Raw genomic sequence first — 20968 nt, 5'->3', positions numbered from 1 at the left:
AGCAGCCACTGCACTCCAGTCTGGGTGACAGAGTGAGACTCCAACTCAAAAAAAAACAACTAAATACTCATTAAGTGTATTTATTTAAATTTAACAAATGACACCATATTGCCTTCAGGGTGGAACCAGCTCACTTAAATGGAAAGACTTGTAGGGTGAGGTATGGGGGAAGGGGTATGGAGCGTTCATGCCCTCCCTGGGTACCCCACCCTCCAGAAACTGCCTTATGTTCAGCTATTCAGAGACTCCTAAATTGTTTTTTAACTGATTAATAGTTTTATTTTAAAAATCTGACTGGGTGCAGTGACTCATGCTTGTAATCTCTGCACTTAGGGAGGCCAATGCAGGAGTACTGCTTGAGCTCGGGAATTCAAGACCGGCCAGGCAACATAGCAAGACCTTGTCTCTAAAAAACAATTATCTGGGCATGGTGGTGTGCCCCTATAGTCCCAGATATTCAGAAGCCTGAGACAGGAGGATCACCTGAGCGCAGGAATCATGGCTGTGGTGATTCGTGATTGGGCCACTGCACTCCTGCCTGGTTGACAGAGTGAGACCCTGACTCAAATAATTAAACAAATAAAATAAAAAATCAAAAGGTGTTCTCATTATTGTCAAACTATGCTTTCAAACTTTAAAATGCAAAAAACAGGCAGTTAGAATTATTACTATAAACCCTGAGGAAATCCCCAGGAAGTAGCCAATGCCATTTTTAAGCATTAAAATGTTAATGATTTATAAATGTGCTTGAAGCATTGAAATATGGACCAAAGGTGGTGGTTTTTCTCTGAAATTTTCTGTTACTTTTAACATATGTACAGTAAAACTTGGTTTTTGCAGATCCTGCATACCATCTTTTCTTGATTTTTCCTTCTTTAGAACAAAATGAAAGAGCTAGAACTTTTGTGTTCAATGAAGGAAGTCTCCTTTGATGGAAATGATCTTGAAAACATGGTTCTGTCACTGAGGTTAGTGATGCTAATAACTATCAAGACTAATTTATCACCTTGGTGCTCAAAACACATTGTGAAGGTCTAGTCTCTTAATAGATATATTTTTAAATGTGCGTTCACTAAATATTTTAGAGTTGGAACTCATTTGGTAAACTGGAAATTCTGATTTTAATCTTTAAAAGTTAGCATAGGCGTTTGAGACTGAGAAACAGGAACTCAAAGTTGATGGGGGAAAGGGAAGGTAAGCAGTGTTAAGTTACTTTTGCTTAGTTTCCCCTCTGTCTTCTCCTATCCTTTGTAATTTTATTTTTATAATTGTTTTTGGTAAACTTAAGAACAACTAAATGCCCATCAGTTTTTCTTTATAGGGAGAAGTTCCTACAAGAAGTGAATTCTCTTATTCAGAAACCTTCACACCCACTGGCTAAAACAAAGACGTTAGTAAAGAGTTTAATGAACCGGGCTGAGCTGTTGCTGCATGTCACCATTGCTGCCCAGTCAAGCCTCACAAGGAGCATTTCAGGGACCCCTGCAGAAACACCAGGTACCCCTCAAAGATAGCCTTTTATAGGCTTTTAATCCTAGTCTGTTCATAAAAGATATATCAGCAACTTAAAAAAAATATTCTGGCCGGGCTCAGTGGCTCAACCTGTAATCCCAGTACTTTGGGAGGCCGACGTGAGTGGATTGCCTGAGCCTGCGGGTTCGAGACCCGCCTGGGCAACTGGGAGAGACCTCATCTCTACAATAAATTAAAAAAAAAAAAAAAAATTCTTCAGAGTTTTTCCTGGGGGGGGGGCGGGCTTCAACATTTTAAACTTTACCTTGTACTTCTCTTAAGACATGCTTTTCATTAACTTCCTGTGGCGTTTTGTAAATTAACTGAGCATCAGTGTTGTTAAGGTTTTCTCAGGGGATCTAAGGAGCCCAGTGACATGCATTTCTATATAGTTGAGGTAATGACATGTATATTCTGGCCTTCACAGTAACATATATAATTAGTCAACACTGAATCTTGTAATGCATCATTTTTTCCTCTTTACTTGAAGCTGAGTTTGCATTTCATCTTTAGTAATTATGTGGAGCCTTCTAACATGACTTCTGTAAATTAACTTTCTCTAGGTTACATTTTTTTTTTTTTTTTGGGTTGGAGTCTCACTCTGTTGCCCAGATGGAGTGCAGTGGCCACTCCTGGCCACCGCAGCCTTGACCTGCTTTACTCCGGCGATCCTTCCACCTCAGCCTTCCAAGTAGCTGGAACTACAGGCTCGCGCTACCATGCCCGGCTAATTTTTTGATTTATTGTAGAGATGATGTCTCGCCAAGTTGCCCAGGCGGATCTCGAACCCGCGGGCTCAGGCAATCCACTCACCTCAGACTCCCAAGGCATGGAATTACAGGCTGAGCCACTGAGCCCAGCTTCTAGGTTACATTTTAATTGTTAGCCTAAAAGTACATCTCTCAGTAAATTCAATGAGTCTTCTTACCTAAGTCAGGATCCATAGCATGGCATAGCTCACAAGTCTTCATTCTTAACCTGAGATAAAAAGTTGAATAAACATGTTTATTAAATTAAAGAGTCCATGTTGTCTAGTCCCATTGCCTGATGGGTCCATATGGAACAGGCAAATGTGTTTTCATCCCCACTGGTCATCCCAGGCTCCTCTCACTTAGGATGAGAAATTTGGGAGGATTCCCAGGGTCTCTAGCGATAGAAGAACACTCCCTGAGAATTTCAGAGAAAGATACAGGTTTAGGAGAGAGACATGTGCTGAGTGTGTGTAGTACAATCGCATACCAGAGTGGTCTGCTGTACGTATTACATCCCTGGCCATATAAGCCCTTGAGGAATTAAAGGTCTCATATATAGATGTAACTTCTCAGGAAGGCTAGTGATGCCTTTCAAGAGGTTTTTGACCTCAGAGATAATGAGCCAGTAGTATCTCAAGAGATAACATCTTCAAAATTTATAATTTGTTTAGATTGAAGTTATCTAACCACTCTTAAAACATATACAAAGTGACTTTTTATCTACTTTCTCAACATCTTTTTTTAGCTGGTCTTTACATGTAGTTTTATCTTTTTCCAATTAAACATTCTTCAATAAAACAACTATTTCCCTGGATAGGTTTAAGGAGTATATCTTATAGGAAGAGCCAGTCAAATTCTAGTTCAATATCATATTTATTCTCATAAACTATGATCAAAGCTGAGGTACTGCCATATGACAGTAAGTCAGCTAAATAAACCTAGGATTAAGGGGGAGGAAACGATAAAGCCCATCTCTGAAAAATTGGATCTGGATTTATTTAAATTAAGAAATATGTCAGCTGAGAGTTGTGGTGGCTTACACCTATAATCCTAGCACTTTGGGAGGCTGAGGTGGGAGGATTACTAGAACCCAGTAGTTTGAGACTATCCTTGGCAACGTAGTAAGATTCATCTTTACAAAAATAAAGCAATTAGCCAGGTGTGGTTGTGTGTGTCTGTAATCCCAGCAACTCAGGAAGGCGGTGGTAAGCCATGATCATGCTACTACACTCCAGCCTGGTCAACAGAATGAGATTCTGACTCCAAAAAAAAAAGGAAAGAAATATGTATTTCCAGAAATTACTTTCTGGGTCTCCTCTTATTTTTAGAATGCTTATGTTGAAGTGGTCACTGATATGAAATTAAATGAATTTTTCAACCTTTCTTTGAAAAAACAGTTTTATAAAGATATTTTAATTTCTCAAGCTAAAATAACTTTTAACCTAATATTTGTTTAACAAATTGGCCTAAAGGCTATCAGCATGCTATGTTAGTTGATTGGTGGCTGAACTCTGATAGAAAGCAAAGATTCACTTAGACTTTGGAAGTTCTCTGTTACCTGTAGCTGTTACTGTGAGTACTTAGAAATCAAATAGCAGAAATATTAGCTTTTTTATTTCTATTTTCCAGCTTGTAAATCAGCTTCTGAAACAAAGGTGATATCTCATGCTGTCCGACAGCCTGTTTTTCTTCGCAGCATGTCTGCTCCTTCTGACCTGGAAATGATTGGTAATGAAGATTTGGAATTTACTAGAGCAAATCAGAGGTAAATGGCTAAGGGCCAGGGTTGAATTCCCGCGTGCAGCTATGCATCCATCAGAACAGGCTTCCTGAGCATGTTTCTTGTTTTGCTTATCTAAAACTGTTCTGTGTTTCCTAGGCGTCGTCATGTGACCAGCCACCGTAGCAGCTCCTTTACACTTCTGCAATCGTTGGCCATTGAGGACAGCAGGGACAAGCCTACCTACAGTGTCTTGCTGGGGCAGCTATTTGCTTTCATTGGCACCAACCCTGACCAAGCTGTATGTCACGTTTTGCAGACTACAGATGAATAGCATGAGGGTCTGGTGACAATTACAGAAGTCAGGTGTCCTCCTTCTCTTGCATTGTAGGTGTCTAGCAGCAGCTTTCTTTTAGCTGCACAGACAAGGTGGCGACGGGGAAACACTCGCAAGCAGGCCCTGGTGCACATGCGGGAGCTGCTGACGGCTGCTGTACGGGTTGGAGGAGTGACGCATCTTGTAGGTCCCGTGACAATGGTCCTTCAGGGCGGCCCCAGGTCAGTTGTCACAGGATGGTTTATACTGTTCTGACTAGAATGAGCAGAAGCCATTCCAAAGATTATTCTTGGGGCCAAAACATAGGCAGTGGTATTTGCTAATGTTTTTCTTAAAATATTATATTTTTATAGAAGTAGTATGTGATTTTGCAAAAAACTCAATGAATTTACAGCTTGTAAAAACTTCTTGATTTACATCTTCTCCCAGACTCCACTCTGCTCATTGAAAGCTTGTTGTATCAACAGCTATATCATTCTCTTTGTACACATAAGTGTGTATATGTGTAATTTTTAAATCTAATTTAGATTGTTATACATGGTTTCCTATAACCATGGCTGCTTTGCTCATCTGTCTTTTCATGTCAATATAGGTCTGGTTTAGCATTTTTGAGAGCTTCATAAATCTCCCTTATATGGATGAACATTTGTTGTTTTAATTTAACTTATCCTCTACTAATGAACACATAGGTTCATTTGTTGTTTTTCTTTCTTCCTTTCTCTCCTTCCTTCCTTCCTTGCTTTTTTGCTTTCTTGCTTTTGCATTAACAACCATGCTTCAGTCAACATCCTTTTACCTACATTTTTGTATACTTTAAGTGACTCTTATTGCTGGATTAATTTCTAAGAACATAATTTTAGCTACTAACTTTGAAGAAAGTTACATAGCTTATTTGTGAGGAGTTTTTCTATACGTGTTGCCTACTGGGCTTTGAAGATCTTTAAGTAGAAATAGAAAAGGCATTTCTCTACAAGCCCTGAATGGGAAATATTGGGGGCTGTTGTGTCTCCTAGTCGTTCTTCAGCAGTCATAGTGTCAGTGGCTGGAGGAAAATGTGTTAACTAAGAGCTAAAGTGAGTATCTTGAGAAATTTCTGTGATAGTCAGGAGGGATCAAGCTATTCTTTAGAAAGAACTCCAAAATCTCTGTGGCTTAAAAGACAAAATTTTAGGTGTTACTCATCCTGGGTCCATCCTGGCTCACAGTAATTACAGAGAGGAGGAGACTACTATTGAGAGCTCTCAGGCTCCTTGTCAGAGCTCTGGCTCATTGGCCAAACTGGTCAGTGGTCAGCCAACCACAAATTATCCAGAAGGAAATATTCAGTGAGTAGCACTCATTATTGCCACAGCCTAATTCCAAAATAATTTCTCCATAACACTGGCAACATTATTCCTTTTGCCCTCAATTATTAATGTCATTTGTCAGAAACTTGAAAAAAATGCAGAAAATTCCAAAGAATAAAACGAAAACCTCCTATAAGTCTACCACCTAAAGATAATATCTATTAACATTTTAGTGTCTTTATTCTAGCCATAGATATCTCCTGTAGTGTGTTTAGTGATTGTATAGCACTGCCTTATATTTGTGAACCTTTAACCCATTCTCTACTTTTAAACCTTAGGTTAGTTTTATTTAATTATGTTTGCTATTATAAAAATATTACATTGCATATTTTTATAGATAAATCTAATAGTTTCCATTTTCAACTAATATTAATTGCTATAGAAATGGCCCTATGTTATGTTTTTACATTGAGAAAGTCTTATTTTATATCAATGGGCTCTCATACTCTGCTAATAATTGAAGTGTGAACTTAAAAGACACTTAGCTAATCCATTTGGGCCTTAGTTTTCTCACTAATAAAATTGCATTTACAGGATTCAGTGCTGCATGAGATTGTAGACGTGTCTCAAATAATTGGTTTCATCATCAAATAAGTTTGGGAAATGTTGGATATCATTCCCCTGCTCTAAGGCAATGCACTTCAGCCTTATTAAAGGCTCTGAAAAGTCCCACAGTAGAGAACCCTGTTTCACTTTCCCTACCCCAGGATTTCCCAGACTTTTCTTGAGGGTGGATCATTGTGTTTGAGGCACATCTAGAAGTTCTGCCCAGCAGTCTTGTGTGGTTTGGGGATCACTGAGCTAGATGTTCTCCAAGATCCCTTCAGTTCTGGATTCATCCAGATGCTGGGTTTCTCAAAAGAACTCATCTGCTCTCATAGTCACAGCCACTATACTTCACATGATTCAGGAAGTCTGAGCATTGGTTTCTGTTTCATAGAATTGAAGAACTCACATGTGGTGGAATGGTTGAGCAGGTCCAAGAAGCCTTCGGCGAGACCATGACCTCTGTCGTGTCTTTGTGTGCTCGCTACCCTATAGCTTGTGCAAATAGCATTGGGCTCTTGTGTACCATACCTTACACCAGGTAAGCCTGCAAGTGCCATTTATTGTATGCAAGTTGTGCTGTAGCACAACCAATTAAAAGTATTTTTTAATTTAAAAAAATGGAGTTTTGCTTTGATTATCCAGTGACTAACTAAACAAGCTTTTCTTCTAATAGATACCTGAGGTTCTATGTAAATTCCTTATATTGACTTCCTGTGTGACCAAATGCAGCCATTAGGATTATATTACATTGTAAAGATATGGAGGTTCAAAGAAAAATAAAAGGTCCCTAGGAAATTACATATTAGGTCACTTAATAGTTTGAAGATGTCAAGTATTTATGGAGTCATTCTTTGAATCCCCTTACAATAAAATATATAATTTTCCCATCATGGTAACCTTGAGTTGATTCTATCAATTTTTACTTTGCTGTTCTGTATGAACAAATCAGAATTTGAAGTTCCCTATTTATGAAATAAATAATCATTATAAGAAAATCGTTTTGTGTTTAAATGTACATGGCAATATCCTAAGTTGTAGACAAAGAACTATACCAGCATGCTCCTTGATAATCTGAACCTCACGTGAGAGTTTCCTGAGGGTTGGTCAGTTCTGTTTATGTCGTGCAACCCATGTCCCTTTGCCAGGAGCGAAGAGAAGTGTCTGGTACGCAGTGGCCTTGTTCAGCTCATGGATCGTCTGTGTAGCTTGAGCAGTCAAACTGAGTCCAGCTCCAGTGAGAAACAAACCAAGAAGCAGAAGGTAGCCACCATGGCCTGGGCTGCCTTCCAGGTGCTTGCTAACCGCTGCGTTGAGTGGGAAAAAGAAGAAGGTGAGAAGCCAGATTCCTTCTAGAGCTAACTGATTTCTTCTAATGATGTGCTAGTTTTTTTCACTTTTGCTCTGTATAAGGAGGAGAAAGGCTCTATTAAATTACATAATTAGATGAGTTTAACCAGTTGATTTCAAGATGGCCTTTTCAGTAGTATGGTTTTACGACAATTTATAGCTACCTATGACACTAAAAATGTCCTAGTCCCCAGATGAGTACAGTAGCCTCAAAAATTGAGAAGATATTTTCCATTATCTTCTTGCTAAAAGTCCAAATAAATATTTTTTTGAAATGGTTTCTCAGTTGCATTTTCAAGGTGATGTTTCCAAATTATATTTTTAGTGACTAATCCAATTTAAAAGGTAAACTTGAAGGATAAATTTCCCTATAACATCTCGGGTCTTTGTGTGCATAATTTATTTACTCACTATGCATTTTAATGTCTTGAGAGCCTATTATATGCCAGTCAGGCAGGAGATGAACAAGGATTGTTCCTGCCTTTAAGAATTCAGTCTGGTAGGGGAAATAGACCACTGAACAAACACAGTGCAATCAGTGCCACAGTAGAGGTGGATATAAAGTGCTATGAGAATGTAGAAGTTTCTAGAGACCAGCTGTGTGCAAAGGATCAGGCAGAGCTTCCCAGAGAAGGTGACATGTGAGTTATCCTTGAAGGGCAAAGAGGACTTTCAAGCAGAACAAACAGCTGTTAGACTCTCCCAAAAGCATGGGAAGTTCATGAAATAAATGATTTTTTGTGGCTTTTACAAGGGATGCTTAGGGTGGAAGGGTTCTGGAATGTGAATATGGAAGGATCCAGAAAAATCTATTATTGTGTTTGAGAAGAAGAAGGTATTGAAAAATCAACATGTGCAGGCACGGTGGCTCATGCACTTTGGGAGACCGAGGGGAAGGGCTTGCCTGAGTCCATGGGCTCAAGACCAGCCTGGGCAACTTGGCAAGACCTCATCTCTATAATAAATCAAAAAATTAAATGGGCATGGTGGCATGTGCCTGTAGTTCCAATTACTTGGAAGGCTGAGGCGGAAGGATCACCTGAGCTCAGCAGGTCAAGGCTACAGTGGCTCTGCTCATGCCACTGCACTCCAGCCTGGGTGACAGAGTGAGACTCCAATTCAAAAAAAAAGAAAACCCCACATGTTTTCATCACCAGTAAAATAGTGATTCTTTCCTGTTAATCAAAGTATGTTCCTTTGTTACATATGGGTCAATTATATTTTATTTTCATTTAGAGTAATGTCTCCCCCAACATTGAATGATTTTCTTTAGTAACTGTTATCTGTTTTATGTGTATATATTACCCACTGAGGAGATGCCAACTGGATGATTGGTGAAACACTGAACAAGATAAAGAAAAATTAGTCAGGGGCAGGGCTGGCCACACCCACATGGCTTCTTTGAATTTTCACTGATCTTTTTCTTTCTTTAAGGTGGCTCCACAGAGGCTGTGCACTCAGGTCTGGCCCGCCAGGTGTCCAGCCTTCTCACTAACCATCTTGCCCGAGCAACTGAGTGCTGTGGCAACCAGGCTGCTGGGAACGATGCTCTCCAGGATGTCCTTAGTCTTCTCAATGATCTCTCAAGGTATGTAATACCCAGCCTGGAGCTGTGGGAGGAGTAGCTTTCCTCTTGAATGATTGTGATTCCTTTTGGTGATGGTTATCTTTTGAAACATCTAAATTACTAGGCCATTTTGACACATTCTGCTCAAGAAAAATTAAAGATAAAGATTGTTTAGGTGAATAGTTATAATATGTTATCATTTACTTTAATACCTTGTTGGCAGCAGCTGCCAGCCTTTCAAGTAGATGCAGTTATTTTCAGTAACCAAAAATCTTACCCTCATTATAGTGAGATTAAAAAATAATAAGACAGGGCCTGTAATTAACTCACTTTCTCATACTGTGCCTTTAAATGAGAATAGTCTGTGGTGGTTTAATATGCTCCTGTAGAAGCCATGAGGCCCATAAAAACTTGTCCACATACAACTGTGTGTCCTTCAGCTTCTGTTGGACTCTATACGCCTTCCTTATGGAATATAACAAGTTCAGCTGTGCAGATCCCAGAAGGTCGAGGTCTGTACAACACTGTGGTACAGCTGAAGTTGCTCACACCTATAATCCCAGCACTTAGGGAGGCCAAGATAGGAGGATTGCTTGAGCCCAGGAGTTCAGGATCAGCCAGGCAACATAGTGAAACTCCAACCCTATTTTAAAAAATAAAATGAAGCCAGGCTCGGTAGCTCAGCCTGTAATCCCACGCCTTGGGAGACTGAGGTGAATGGATTGCCTGAGCCCTCGGATTCAAGACCCGCCTGGGCAACTTAGTGAGACCTCATCTCTACAATCAATCAAAAATTAGCCGGGCATGGTAGCACATGTCTGTAGTTCCAGCTACTTGGAAGACTGAGGCGGAAGGATCACCAGAGCCCAGCAGGTCGAGACTGTGGTGGCCAGAGTGGCCACTGCACTCCAGTCTGGGCGACAGAGTGAGACTCCAACTCAAAAAAATAAAAATAAAATAAAATGAAATAAAAATGAATAAGCAAGCTTTGACCTTGAAGCACTCATTAAGAAAGAATAAATGCTGGGCTCAGTGGCTCACGCCTGTAATTCTAACACTTTGGGAGGCCGAGGCAAGAGGACTGCTTGAGCCCAGGGGTTCGAGACCAGCTTGGCAAAGATCTCGTCTCTATAATAAATAAAGAAAAATTAGCCAGGTGTGGTGACATAAGCCTGTAGTTCTAGCTACTAGGAAGGCTGAGGCAGAAGTATCTCCTGAGCCCAGAAGCTCGAGGCTACAGTGGCCATGAGCATGCCACTGCACTCCAACCTGGGTGACAGAGACTCCAACTCAAAAAAAGAAGGAGCAAATGACAGAACTGAAAGACTTAGTTTGGGTTCCTAAGCCTTGGTGTTCCATGAATCACTCTGAATATAGGACCTCAATTAAGTAAACATCAGAGATGAGAAAATATTCAAAAATCTTTCTTTTTAAGTACATTCCTTGTTTGGTCTCATAAACCATTTATAAAAAATTTAATCCTCTTTCAAAACAAAACAATGCAAATCCATGTCTTCTTCATGAAATCTGATTTCTTCAGTTTATTCCATTTGGGGAACTCTTGCTTCTGAATGTCTATAGATCAACATTTCTAGTGTTGTTTACCTTTCTTCTTTTTCTTCCAGGAGTCACATAGGTAAAGCCATCCTGAGCCAGCCAGCTTGTGTGTCCAAACTCCTCTCCCTGCTGCTTGACCAACGCCCATCTCCAAAGCTGGTCCTTATTATTCTTCAGCTGTGCCGGGCGGCGCTGCCACTGATGAGTGTAGAAGACTGTGGAAATGTGGAGCTCCCACCTTGGAGCTACTCCGTCCCCTCCTTAAACAGTGAGCAGGAGGATCCCAGTGACCCAGCTTCCAAGATTGCCTCCTTACTCTTGGCCAAGCTAGCAGATTATGTGGTTCCAGGTGAGGAGCACCGAACAGGAGAATGGCACTGCCATGCACACTTCTTTAGGCACTTGCACCTCTGCTTCCTGTTATGAAAGAGAGAGAGAGAGAAGGGACAGAAGGGGAGAAAGATTCCAAAACCAAGTCTAGTTTAGTTTTTCACATATAGCAGAGCTGCTGAAACAACCCTGCTGTTTTTCTGAATGGGCTTTGCTTTCTGCTTAAAGGATGTCAGACAGTTCTTTCTCCAACTGCTTCTGAGCCTGACACCACGTTGACGAAAACCAGTCCCAAGAATTCCTTAAAAGGAGATAAAGATCCTGGAGAAGAGAGTGAAGCAGTGGATGGCAAGCTTTCTATATTCATCCACAAGCGGGAAGACCAGTCATCCCATGAAGTCCTCCAACCATTACTAAGGTGACTGACATAATTGTGATAGTTACAGGTCATCAAACACTGTCCATGTCGCAGGCACAGTGCTAAGTAAGCCCTTTACATATATTGACTGCCTCAGCTCTCTTAACCTGAGCAGGTAGACACTGTAATTGTGATCCCTGTGGTGACACATGAAGAAACTGAGGTAGCGCTGAATCACAGATGTAGGCCTCTCTGATCACAGAACCCAAGCCCTGAACCACAACTGGCTACTGTCTCTCCAAACTCAGTAGAGAGCTAAAACCATGTTAACAATGAATTATTATCTATGGGAAGGCTACAGTATGACTTGGGCTTTGAGAAGGAATAATGCAATTTAGTTTTCAGGTATTGGCATCTTTCAGCTGTTGGTAAATTTCGGGATAACATTGTGTGACTGAGAAATGAAAGGCATTTTTTTAAAAAGCTTTAATTCATTGAAGTATGAATGGTATGTTTACTCAAGAAGGAAGTAAAAAGATAATTATTGTCTAAATATTACAAACCTACGGGGCCTTATTAGTGGGATCCAGGACAACGGGAAGGTCTGCCACATAGCACAAGGGAATTCAGAACAGGTGTTTATGGCTCAGATGGAAGAGTCTTCTCTTCAAATAAAGGATCTGATGATGTTTTCATCCTCATAATTGGATCTCTTGTCTGCTATTATGGCAACCAAAAGCACTAATGGAACAATAGCATTAACCGAGCAGGGTCTTAGCTTAGGTGAAGAAATCTCCAAGAAATATTCCTGGCCTTGCAATACATCATAGTACAAATTTGGTGAAAGATTTTCTGGAGAGCCAATCTCAGGAGTCAGGGAAAAGAAAGGAAGATCCAGTCATTTACCCCAAGGTACCAGATTTATGCTATTGTAAGTTTCCCTTACTTGGGGATTTAGATAGTGTCCTGCATGCCTCTTGTGGGCCAGGCTCTGCTTTTATTCTAGATTCAGATCGTCATTTTTGTTCAGCAATTTCACTTGTACATCATTTTCATGTACAGTTTTTAGATATCATTACAACTCTAAAAACAGCAATTGTTTTGGACCCTTAAAGTTCTATAATTAAGCATAATAAATCATTTCCTTTTGAAAGGTTGAGCATCTTTCTGTGGTTTTTTTTTTTAACTGTGGATTTTAAAAGTCAATTTTAGCGTATAATGAGGGGTTGATCGTAGCTGAGTGGTTTCATGGTGTGCAGCCCACCTTTGACAGTGCCTGTAATGTCTACTCCTCTCTCTGCCTGCTTTTTTTAGTAGCTCAGAAGGACGGCCCTTCCGACTTGGTACTGGTGCCAACATGGAGAAAGTTGTGAAGATGGATCGAGACATGACCAAGGTAACTCATAGGGGAAAACCTCCTCCGATAACACCCATGATTGAAAAGTGTTTGCCATACTGTAGGTTTCCAGGAGGAATTTAAAACAGAAAAAAATGATAGTTCAAGTTTCTACAAAGAGGCAGGGTGAGAAATTAAAGTCAGTGGCTTAATGGAGCTGGTTTTAAAGAGAACTAGTAAAATTGGTTTGTCATTAATGCTAAAATATAATCGACAACTTTTAATTTTTACCTAGAAATTTTTTCTTAACTCTTTTAAGAAAGTTCTATAGCCTAGAAATAGTTTGAAGTTGAAAAGTGAAAGGCTGCTAAGAGAATAACAAATAATAAGAATTACAGGCAAATAGCTCATAAAAACATAAAAATATGCCCAGACTCACAATTAAAGGAAAGAAATAAAAACAATAGTGACATATCATTTTTCACCTGTCAGGCAGGTAGAGTTAGGACAGTGCGTTCTCCACAGTTTTGTTTAAGAAACAAACAAAATGGAATCCATGTGCCCATAGATAGGGGATTGGTTAAAGAAATTGTTACATTCATATAATGAAATACTGTGTAATATGAAAAATAATGAGGTAGATCTATATATACTAATATGGAAAAGTGTCCATGATATATTGAATATTGATAAAAGCAAATTGAAAAGCTGTGTGTGATAGGACCCCAGGATTATGTATGTCAGAACTTACATGATAACTAACTAGATAACTAATAATTATCTCAGATTGGGTGAGGGCCTGTGATGTTTATGGAAATTTAACTCTCTAGATTTTATGTTTGAATTTTTTTTAAAAATGAGCCTGGGCTGTGTGCAGTGACTCATGCCTGTAATCCCAGCACTTTGGGAGACCAAGGAAGAAGGATTGCTTGAGCCCAGGAGTTTGAGACCAGCCTAGCCAACATAGCAAGAACTCATCTCTTCAAAAAAATAAAAAATAAAAAATTAGCCAGGTGTGGTGGGACACACCTATAGTCCCGGTTACTGGGAGGCTAGGGCAGGAGGATCACTTGAGCTCAGGACTTTGAGGCTGCAGTGAGCTGTGATTGTGCCATTGCACTCCAGCCTGGGAGACAGAGTGAAACCCTGACTCAAATAAAAGGGGGGGGGGCGGGTGTGCTGAATTAGTTTGATAATTGGAGGGAAAGAAATTTGAAAAGTATATTGCTGGGAAGAGTGAAATGAATATTCTAATTGTCTCCAAACTGACCCCCAGGGTGGCTGTTGCGAAGTGATTACAGAAGAGGCTGCAGCTGCCCTTCGGAAAGCAACTAAGTGGGCACAGTCGGGCCTCATTGTCAGTGTTGGGCCACCTGTGGAATCCGTCAACCCAGAGACTGTGAGTGGATTATCCACAGGTGACAAAAAGAAAACTGCCCAAACCTCCATTTGCCGAGAGAGGAACTCTGAACTTGCAAGGTAAAACTCCCACAGGTGAAACCAGTCCACACTCATCTCATATTTCCTTTGTAATGGGTTTGTTTTTAGGGTTTTCATTTTCTACCACCCCTTGACCTGCGGGAAATCAGGAGTGGGGGCTAAGCAGACCCATCTGTTGTAGTAATTGCTCTTAAAGTAGAGTCTGGGAGTACATCAGAGAGTAATGACCATCCGGAGAGGTCTGAGGTTGTCATGGAAAAATAGGGAGGTGCTCCTGGCTGAGAGGACATTTATGGCTGTAGGATGTTTTTGAGTAATATTAGTAGATGTTGATCTTGCTACCTTTATTACTTGCAAATAGTACATCTCCATCACCCCAGTTGAATGCATCAACTTCTTTCTAAGGGTAGAAGGGGCAGCTAAGTGTTGCTTCTGGGAAGATGTTGCAAGGTGTTTTGTGTTTGCAATTCAGGAGTAGCTGTAATATGGTGTTTCCTCGATCCTCATGACTGAGGTCTATTTGAGAGGATTCATCAGATACCATGAAAGAATAGGACAGAAGTTATTTATTCTTTATAATGTAGCTTCCCATTTTCCCAGTCAAGGAAATCCAGTTTTTCTTGTAAAAATAGAAAATGTTCCCTCTGATGCTAACCCTGAGAGCCACTTTTCTGCACTTTTCACTGTCACTGGGCATTGACACTTTTCTCACTGACACTTGCAGGACTGATCCAGTCCGACCCTTCATCAGTGGGCACGTGGCAAACAGCATGGCTGCAGAAGTGATCGCCTTGCTACATAGCTTGCTAATGGCCCCCGAATCAAATGCTGCTCAAATATGGACCACAACAGCAGAAAAGGTTAGTACGGTGTTGCTACTTAGCTGAGGAAATAAGAAGGAAGCTAATTAGAATTAGAATCATGCCCTGCAAGGAACATTTTTGTCAAGAGAAATTTCCCAAATTCATCAGATAGACCTGTTAACCATTTTTTCCCTGGAATTGGTTTTGATTTACTAGTTTCCACTCTGTTAACCTACATCTTCCATCACTCCTGGTTCTAATTTTGTAGCAGACAGGACAGAATTCTCAGGGAAAGAATGACAGTCCTTGTTTCTTCTTATGTTAGATTGGTACTGACATTAGGAGATCACGCAGCCTGGTTATTGGATTTGGTAAGTGTACTCACTATGTCCAAGGGGGCCTCTGCGTGATTTACACTGCCTAAATGCCCCATCAGTAAGTCAGTCTTCAGTAGACACAGTAGTCCAGTTGCCTGAAACTAGAGATCTGTAATCAATTCCACAGTCACTTTTCAGGTGAACCCCCTATAACATGTCCTGAAGGTAATTGAGTGTTGACAAGTAGCCAGTATGCTGGGATGGCTTTCCTTCAGATAAATGACTTGTTTTATTTTAGAGGTTTTTTTAGTTATATATTTCCATTTTTGTCCAACTGCATAGACAAATATGGACAAATGTCATTGACCATACCTGATAGGTTTTTGGTTCCTCCCATGTCCAGAGTTCCTTCAATACTTGGGGCCCAGCACTATTGTAGACACTTCATTATCCGTGGCATCAGAACAACCAAAGCTTTAACTCCCAGTGCATGGGCTGCTTCTTATATTTAGGTTCTGTCTCGGGCTCTGATGTACATTCCGCAATTGGGGAAATATGCAGAAAGCATTTTGGAAAACGGCAGCAGCAGTGGAAGGAAACTTGCCAAACTTCAGAGAATTGCACGCCAGGCTGTTGCCGCACTGTGTGCACTTGGAGGCTTCAAAGAGACAATCAAGATAGGATCTGAAGTTCAGGTAACCAGCCACTGTTTTCCCCAGGTCATTGCTTCTCCTGTGTATAAACAGCCATTGATTAATTGATATCTGTAACACAAGTATCATCTATCCAGTTGCAAAAAAAAAAAAAACCAACCTGTTTCCTCAAGCTTAATGAAGAATCTGAAAAATTCTTGAATTCAAATCCACACCGTGCTGTACATTATTCAAATATTAACGCAATATTAATATAATATTAATTACAATACTTGTGTTTAGTAGTGTCATAATACCAATCTTAGAACTGAAATTTTGAGATGATAGCATGTTATGATCACCTTTCCATTAGGTTTTAGGACATATTATTATAATTCATGCCAGGGCTTGGAATCTGCATTATAATATACTCCCCCTATGGTGTCAATAATGATAGCTATACATTTACTCTTTCCTCTTGTCTGATGAGACAGCTGCTTCCACAGTAGTGCTAATCCATCTCTGTCTCCAGGTTTTAGGTAGAGGAATATCAGGAAGCATTGGAGTGGTGGCTTCTATCAATGAACAGGAAGGTATAGCTACAGTCAGATTCCCACCCATAGACTGTAGAAAGACTTCGCAAGCGTCAGACACACTGACTATTCCATTGTCTAGACTTTGTGTTCCAAGATCAGAGGTAAGGTGATTTTTAAATGCTTCATAAAATATCACTGCAAATGGTAACTGTACTGTAACAAGTAATATGCATATGCAGTCTGGGCATGGTGGCACATGCCTGTAATCCCAGCATTTTGGGAGGCCGAGGTGAGAGGACTGCTTGAGCGTAGGAGTTTAAGACCAGCCCAGGCAACATAGTGAGACCTCATCTCTAAAAAAAAAAAAACATGTAAAAATTAGCCAGGTGTGGTGGTGTATGCCTGTAGTCCCAGCTACTTGGGAGGCTGAGATCGCAGAATTGCTTAAGCCCAGGAGGTCGAGGCTGCAGTGAGCTGTGATCATGCCACTGCACTCTAACCTGAGCAACAGAGTGAGAACCCAACTCTAAAAATAACATAAAATAAAACGCACATGCATAGTACAGATGCTCAAATAACTTGATTATCTTCCATATTACTTGCAATGTATATTTATGTGTTGGTTATAATTATTTAATAGTAATATTTGTGTGAAAATTTTCATCTAGATGACCAAATTTATTTCTTTGTTGGCTAGCAATATTCCAGTGTATTTTTAATTGTTTTGATATGGTTTGTAACTTTGTGTGATGATTTTATTTTTTAACTGAAAATTGAGAATTAACTCCAGATAATAATAACACCCTCATTTCCTATAAACTAACTACTTGAATTTAACTTTCTGCCATGCCCCCCACCGCCATCAGGCATTGCCTCTTCATAAACTGTCCATTACTGAGAAGGTAGTACAGGCAGTCCAGTCCATGTTGCTTCCTCAGGAGGGAAGTCTCTCTATTCACACCTCACTTCCTGCAACAGGAGATGGGTCAGCTCCTGTGATGGCAGTCGTTCGGCTCCTGGCTGAAATAAGGACAAGGTGAGCACCGTCCCCAGATTGCCTGATGTGCTGAGGTGGTGCAGGCCAGCACCAGCAGGGGTCCTTGATGGGCTGCTTCCCCCTCTGGCTTAGTGGGTCCACAGTTTAAAACTCAAGCCAAGCTGAGCAACAGAAATCATTCTCTTGCACTGTGTTTACCATAGTTTGTTGCATTTCCCAGTTTCTACACTTCAAAATAAAGATTAGCTGTTCACCTAAGAAAAATAAGCAATTGAAATGTGATGTTCCATGTACATAAGACTTCACCGATTTACCTTGGTCAGAGAACTTTGTTTTGTCACAGGAATAATTCTACCACCTTTTTAAATGGTTCAGGCCACATTGATATGTATCTGGTCTATCACCTTCCAAACTGATGATGGGAAAACTAGGGCATGTGCACAGGTGTTAGTGTCAGAAAGAAAAAAAAAAACACATACATTTATTTATCATTAAACAGCAGCAACAAGTTTCTCTTTTGAAAATGGAACTTCTCAGAAAGCTCTAGTCTGCATGTTGAATTGGCTGAGAGAGATCATCATGCAGACTTTCCCAGCTTTTGGATCCCTCTTGCTTCCAGAGTTCTAAAATTGCCCATAGATCACAGTCTAAGCTTTTAAGTGACAGGGCTGACTTTTCACCTGGCTTTTTGTGTCTTCATTTAGTGGAGGTGACAACCATTTTTCCCTACTCTGATTTTCTATGCAGTGTCAGCAGTTACTGTGTGGGGAAACAGAAATTCCTTATATATTTTTAAGACAATCCAGCTCAGAAAAAAAGCAAAAGGAATGGGGAGTTTGAACCTTGCTGTAAATTGGGGGACACAATTGATTGAAATATTTTTCACAGTTGACTTTTTAGAGAATGAACATTGATGACTTTGAAATATTGTAAATCTTTTAACATTAAGAGCATGCCTGGTCATGGCCCAGCTTTTAGAAGACAGCTTATTTTGTGAAGAATTCATACAGCAATGTCCAGCAGCTGTTGAAGTTCTTAACCTAGTAGCCCAGGAGTGTAGTGCTGGTAAGTACCTCTACTTTCCTTACCACTCTATTTTATTGCGTTTTGTCAGCACATTTGCAATTTGATAATGGCCTGTTGTAACTGTTCTCATACCATATGTCAAACATCTGAGCGCTAAAGACACCTATCTCACCTCACTTTCATTCTAGATCTAGAAATGTAAATAAGAAGCTTTAAGTCTATACTAGTTAGGAAATCAGCATTTTGAAATTTAGCTTTAGGACCATGTCAGAGTGTTTTCTTTATTCTTATTAATTTGTTGCCTTTATTTCTCTATCAGAACTATTTATGAGCTGTCCTTAGGACTGGAATATACATTCTGATTATTGTCATTGGCTACGCTAGAATTCAAAGTCAAAAGTCTGCACTAACATTCATCCTTGTGTGAGTGTGTGTGTGCATGCACATGTGCGCATGCACATACTTGTTTATGGAAAAATTCAAAAAAATACAATTGGGAAATGAATCTAAGGAGCCCTCATGTCTTGACTATGCAGTTCCAACAGTTGTCAACTCATAGCTGATCCTATTTTATCTGTGTACACCCTTCTGGATTAGTTTTAATCCTAGATTTTATTTTATTTGTAAATATTTGAGTATGTATCTCTAAAAAATAAGGACTCTTAGGCCGGGCTCAGTGGCTCAGCCTATAATCCCAGGGCTTTGGGAGGCCGAAGTGAGTGGATTGCCTGAACCCGCGGGTTCGAGACCAGCCTGGGCAATTTGGTGAGACCTTGTCTCTACAATAAATCAAACAAACAAACAAACAAACAAACAAATAAATAAGCTAGGTGTGGTAGCATGCACCTGTAGTTCTGTCTACTTGGAAGGGTAAGGCGGAAGTATCGCCTGAGCCCAGCAAGTTGAGGCTGTGGTGGCCGTGAGCGTGCCACTGCACTCCAACCTGGGCACCAGAGTGAGTCTCTGACTCAAAACAAAAAGGTCTCCTATATCTACTTTTACTTTCCAAATCTCTTTATTCTGATAAGGGTAGTGTCTTGGATTCAGAAGAATATCCAGCTAGAAGATCCAGTAACCATTAATGAACCTCAGAGAGATTTTAAGAATAAAGAACAGGGGAAAAGGAATTGGCTGGACTTCTACAGTGAAATTACATGTGACTAATTTTTTGCCCATCATTTAGTTTTGTACATTTGGTAGGTCCTTAGTTCGCTGCCTCTGATTTTTCATATTTTCAACTTAGATTGCTTTCTAAGACATATTTTGACTGATTGTAGCAGGCATTTAACTTGCTTTTCTATGGGACTGTTTGTGGGTATCCTTTTTGATATGTATTATGAAGAGGTCTTGATGTGTGAAACATATATTGGTACTTAATGTACAAGTTAGGATTTGTAATAATTTAGAGCTGTAGTCTCAAATGGCTTTGATCATAGCCTACCAAGCCTATTTTTCCTAGTAGAAAACTCTGTGATAACAAAGAATTGAAAAGAGTGTGAGAAGTGCTTATTTGCTACCACAAAAGCGATCATGAGCTTCTACACATTGATTTATATTCTGAAAGAGTGTCCTATGTGTCCTATGTCAAGTTTAAGAATCCCTAATAACTCATTTATTGGGTTACCAGAAATAGTTCTGAGTCTTAAAGTAAATATACAAGTTTGCTGACTCTAGAGTTATTTCCCCATAAAAATTAAAGAAAAACCCCTTATTCTGGGTCACTTTGCAACACAGTGGTAGAGTCTTGTGGCCTACAGGGAGGCCTCACTATGCTCAGGAGAAAAGCTGCTTAATAAACAAGATACAAGGAGAAGGGGCTAGACAGAGGAAAGAGAGTTATGTGATTTTTTTTAATATATTAAATTTTTAAATTTCATATATGAAAATGTCATCATACTTATAAGCAATAATAGATTGATACTCAAATTTTAAAATATAATTTAAATCAATTTCTTCTATTATTTTACTTCATTTCTAAGTGAATTAAGTAGCAGACCTGGCCATTGTAATATTACCTCACTCATATCTAAATTTTATAGCTTCTCTCTCTAAAGAGGAGAGTACCTAATTCCATTTGGTCTAGGAAGATAACATGACAGAGCTTAGCCCTTGAAGAAACATTCCCAAGAAGGTAACTGATCCCTTGGTTGCAGTAGCATTGGAAGCAGATTTTTGAACCTGAAGAAAAGGCACATAGAAACCAAAAAGGTTCTCAATATTATTTTACACTTTGCAGATGCTACAGTCTCCCAGTTTTGACTATTTTCTCTTCTCCCAGCTTCCTAATGTATGTATTCTCTGAACCAGATGTTCTCCAACTTTGTAAGTTTCTAAGAACCCCTGGCAAATATGGTTAAAATGCTTCCCAAACTCCACCAAAAAGTCATAATTGTAAGTCCAGGGTGGGCCCAGGCAGTATGATGCAGGGGCCAGCAGACCTTACTGGAAGAAACAGGGCTCCCAGTTTTGCCCTGATTGCCTTCTGTATTTTTTTTTTGGGGGGGGG

At 39.9% G+C, this 20968-nt stretch overlaps 1 protein-coding gene across 1 annotated transcript in view; it reads left to right on the top strand.

Moving 5' to 3' along the window:
* Positions 1 to 20968, top strand: part of HECTD4 (HECT domain E3 ubiquitin protein ligase 4) — a 90506-nt gene that overhangs the window by 10502 nt on the left and 59036 nt on the right. The window contains exons 8-24 of the mRNA XM_021713119.1: positions 880 to 968; positions 1322 to 1497; positions 3894 to 4029; positions 4144 to 4285; positions 4376 to 4542; positions 6608 to 6754; positions 7362 to 7546; positions 8998 to 9151; positions 10756 to 11036; positions 11246 to 11435; positions 12690 to 12771; positions 13988 to 14190; positions 14876 to 15011; positions 15784 to 15966; positions 16436 to 16600; positions 17306 to 17475; positions 18386 to 18501. Of these exons, the coding sequence (XP_021568794.1) occupies positions 880 to 968; positions 1322 to 1497; positions 3894 to 4029; positions 4144 to 4285; positions 4376 to 4542; positions 6608 to 6754; positions 7362 to 7546; positions 8998 to 9151; positions 10756 to 11036; positions 11246 to 11435; positions 12690 to 12771; positions 13988 to 14190; positions 14876 to 15011; positions 15784 to 15966; positions 16436 to 16600; positions 17306 to 17475; positions 18386 to 18501 (2722 nt within the window). The remainder of the gene's footprint in view (positions 1 to 879; positions 969 to 1321; positions 1498 to 3893; positions 4030 to 4143; positions 4286 to 4375; positions 4543 to 6607; positions 6755 to 7361; positions 7547 to 8997; positions 9152 to 10755; positions 11037 to 11245; positions 11436 to 12689; positions 12772 to 13987; positions 14191 to 14875; positions 15012 to 15783; positions 15967 to 16435; positions 16601 to 17305; positions 17476 to 18385; positions 18502 to 20968) is intronic.

This window comes from Carlito syrichta, unplaced genomic scaffold (genome assembly GCF_000164805.1).
Source record: "Carlito syrichta isolate Samal-C Ts95f unplaced genomic scaffold, Tarsius_syrichta-2.0.1 Scaffold304253, whole genome shotgun sequence".
Taxonomy (NCBI): domain Eukaryota; kingdom Metazoa; phylum Chordata; class Mammalia; order Primates; family Tarsiidae; genus Carlito; species Carlito syrichta.
This window is presented reverse-complemented; position numbering and strand designations above follow the sequence as displayed.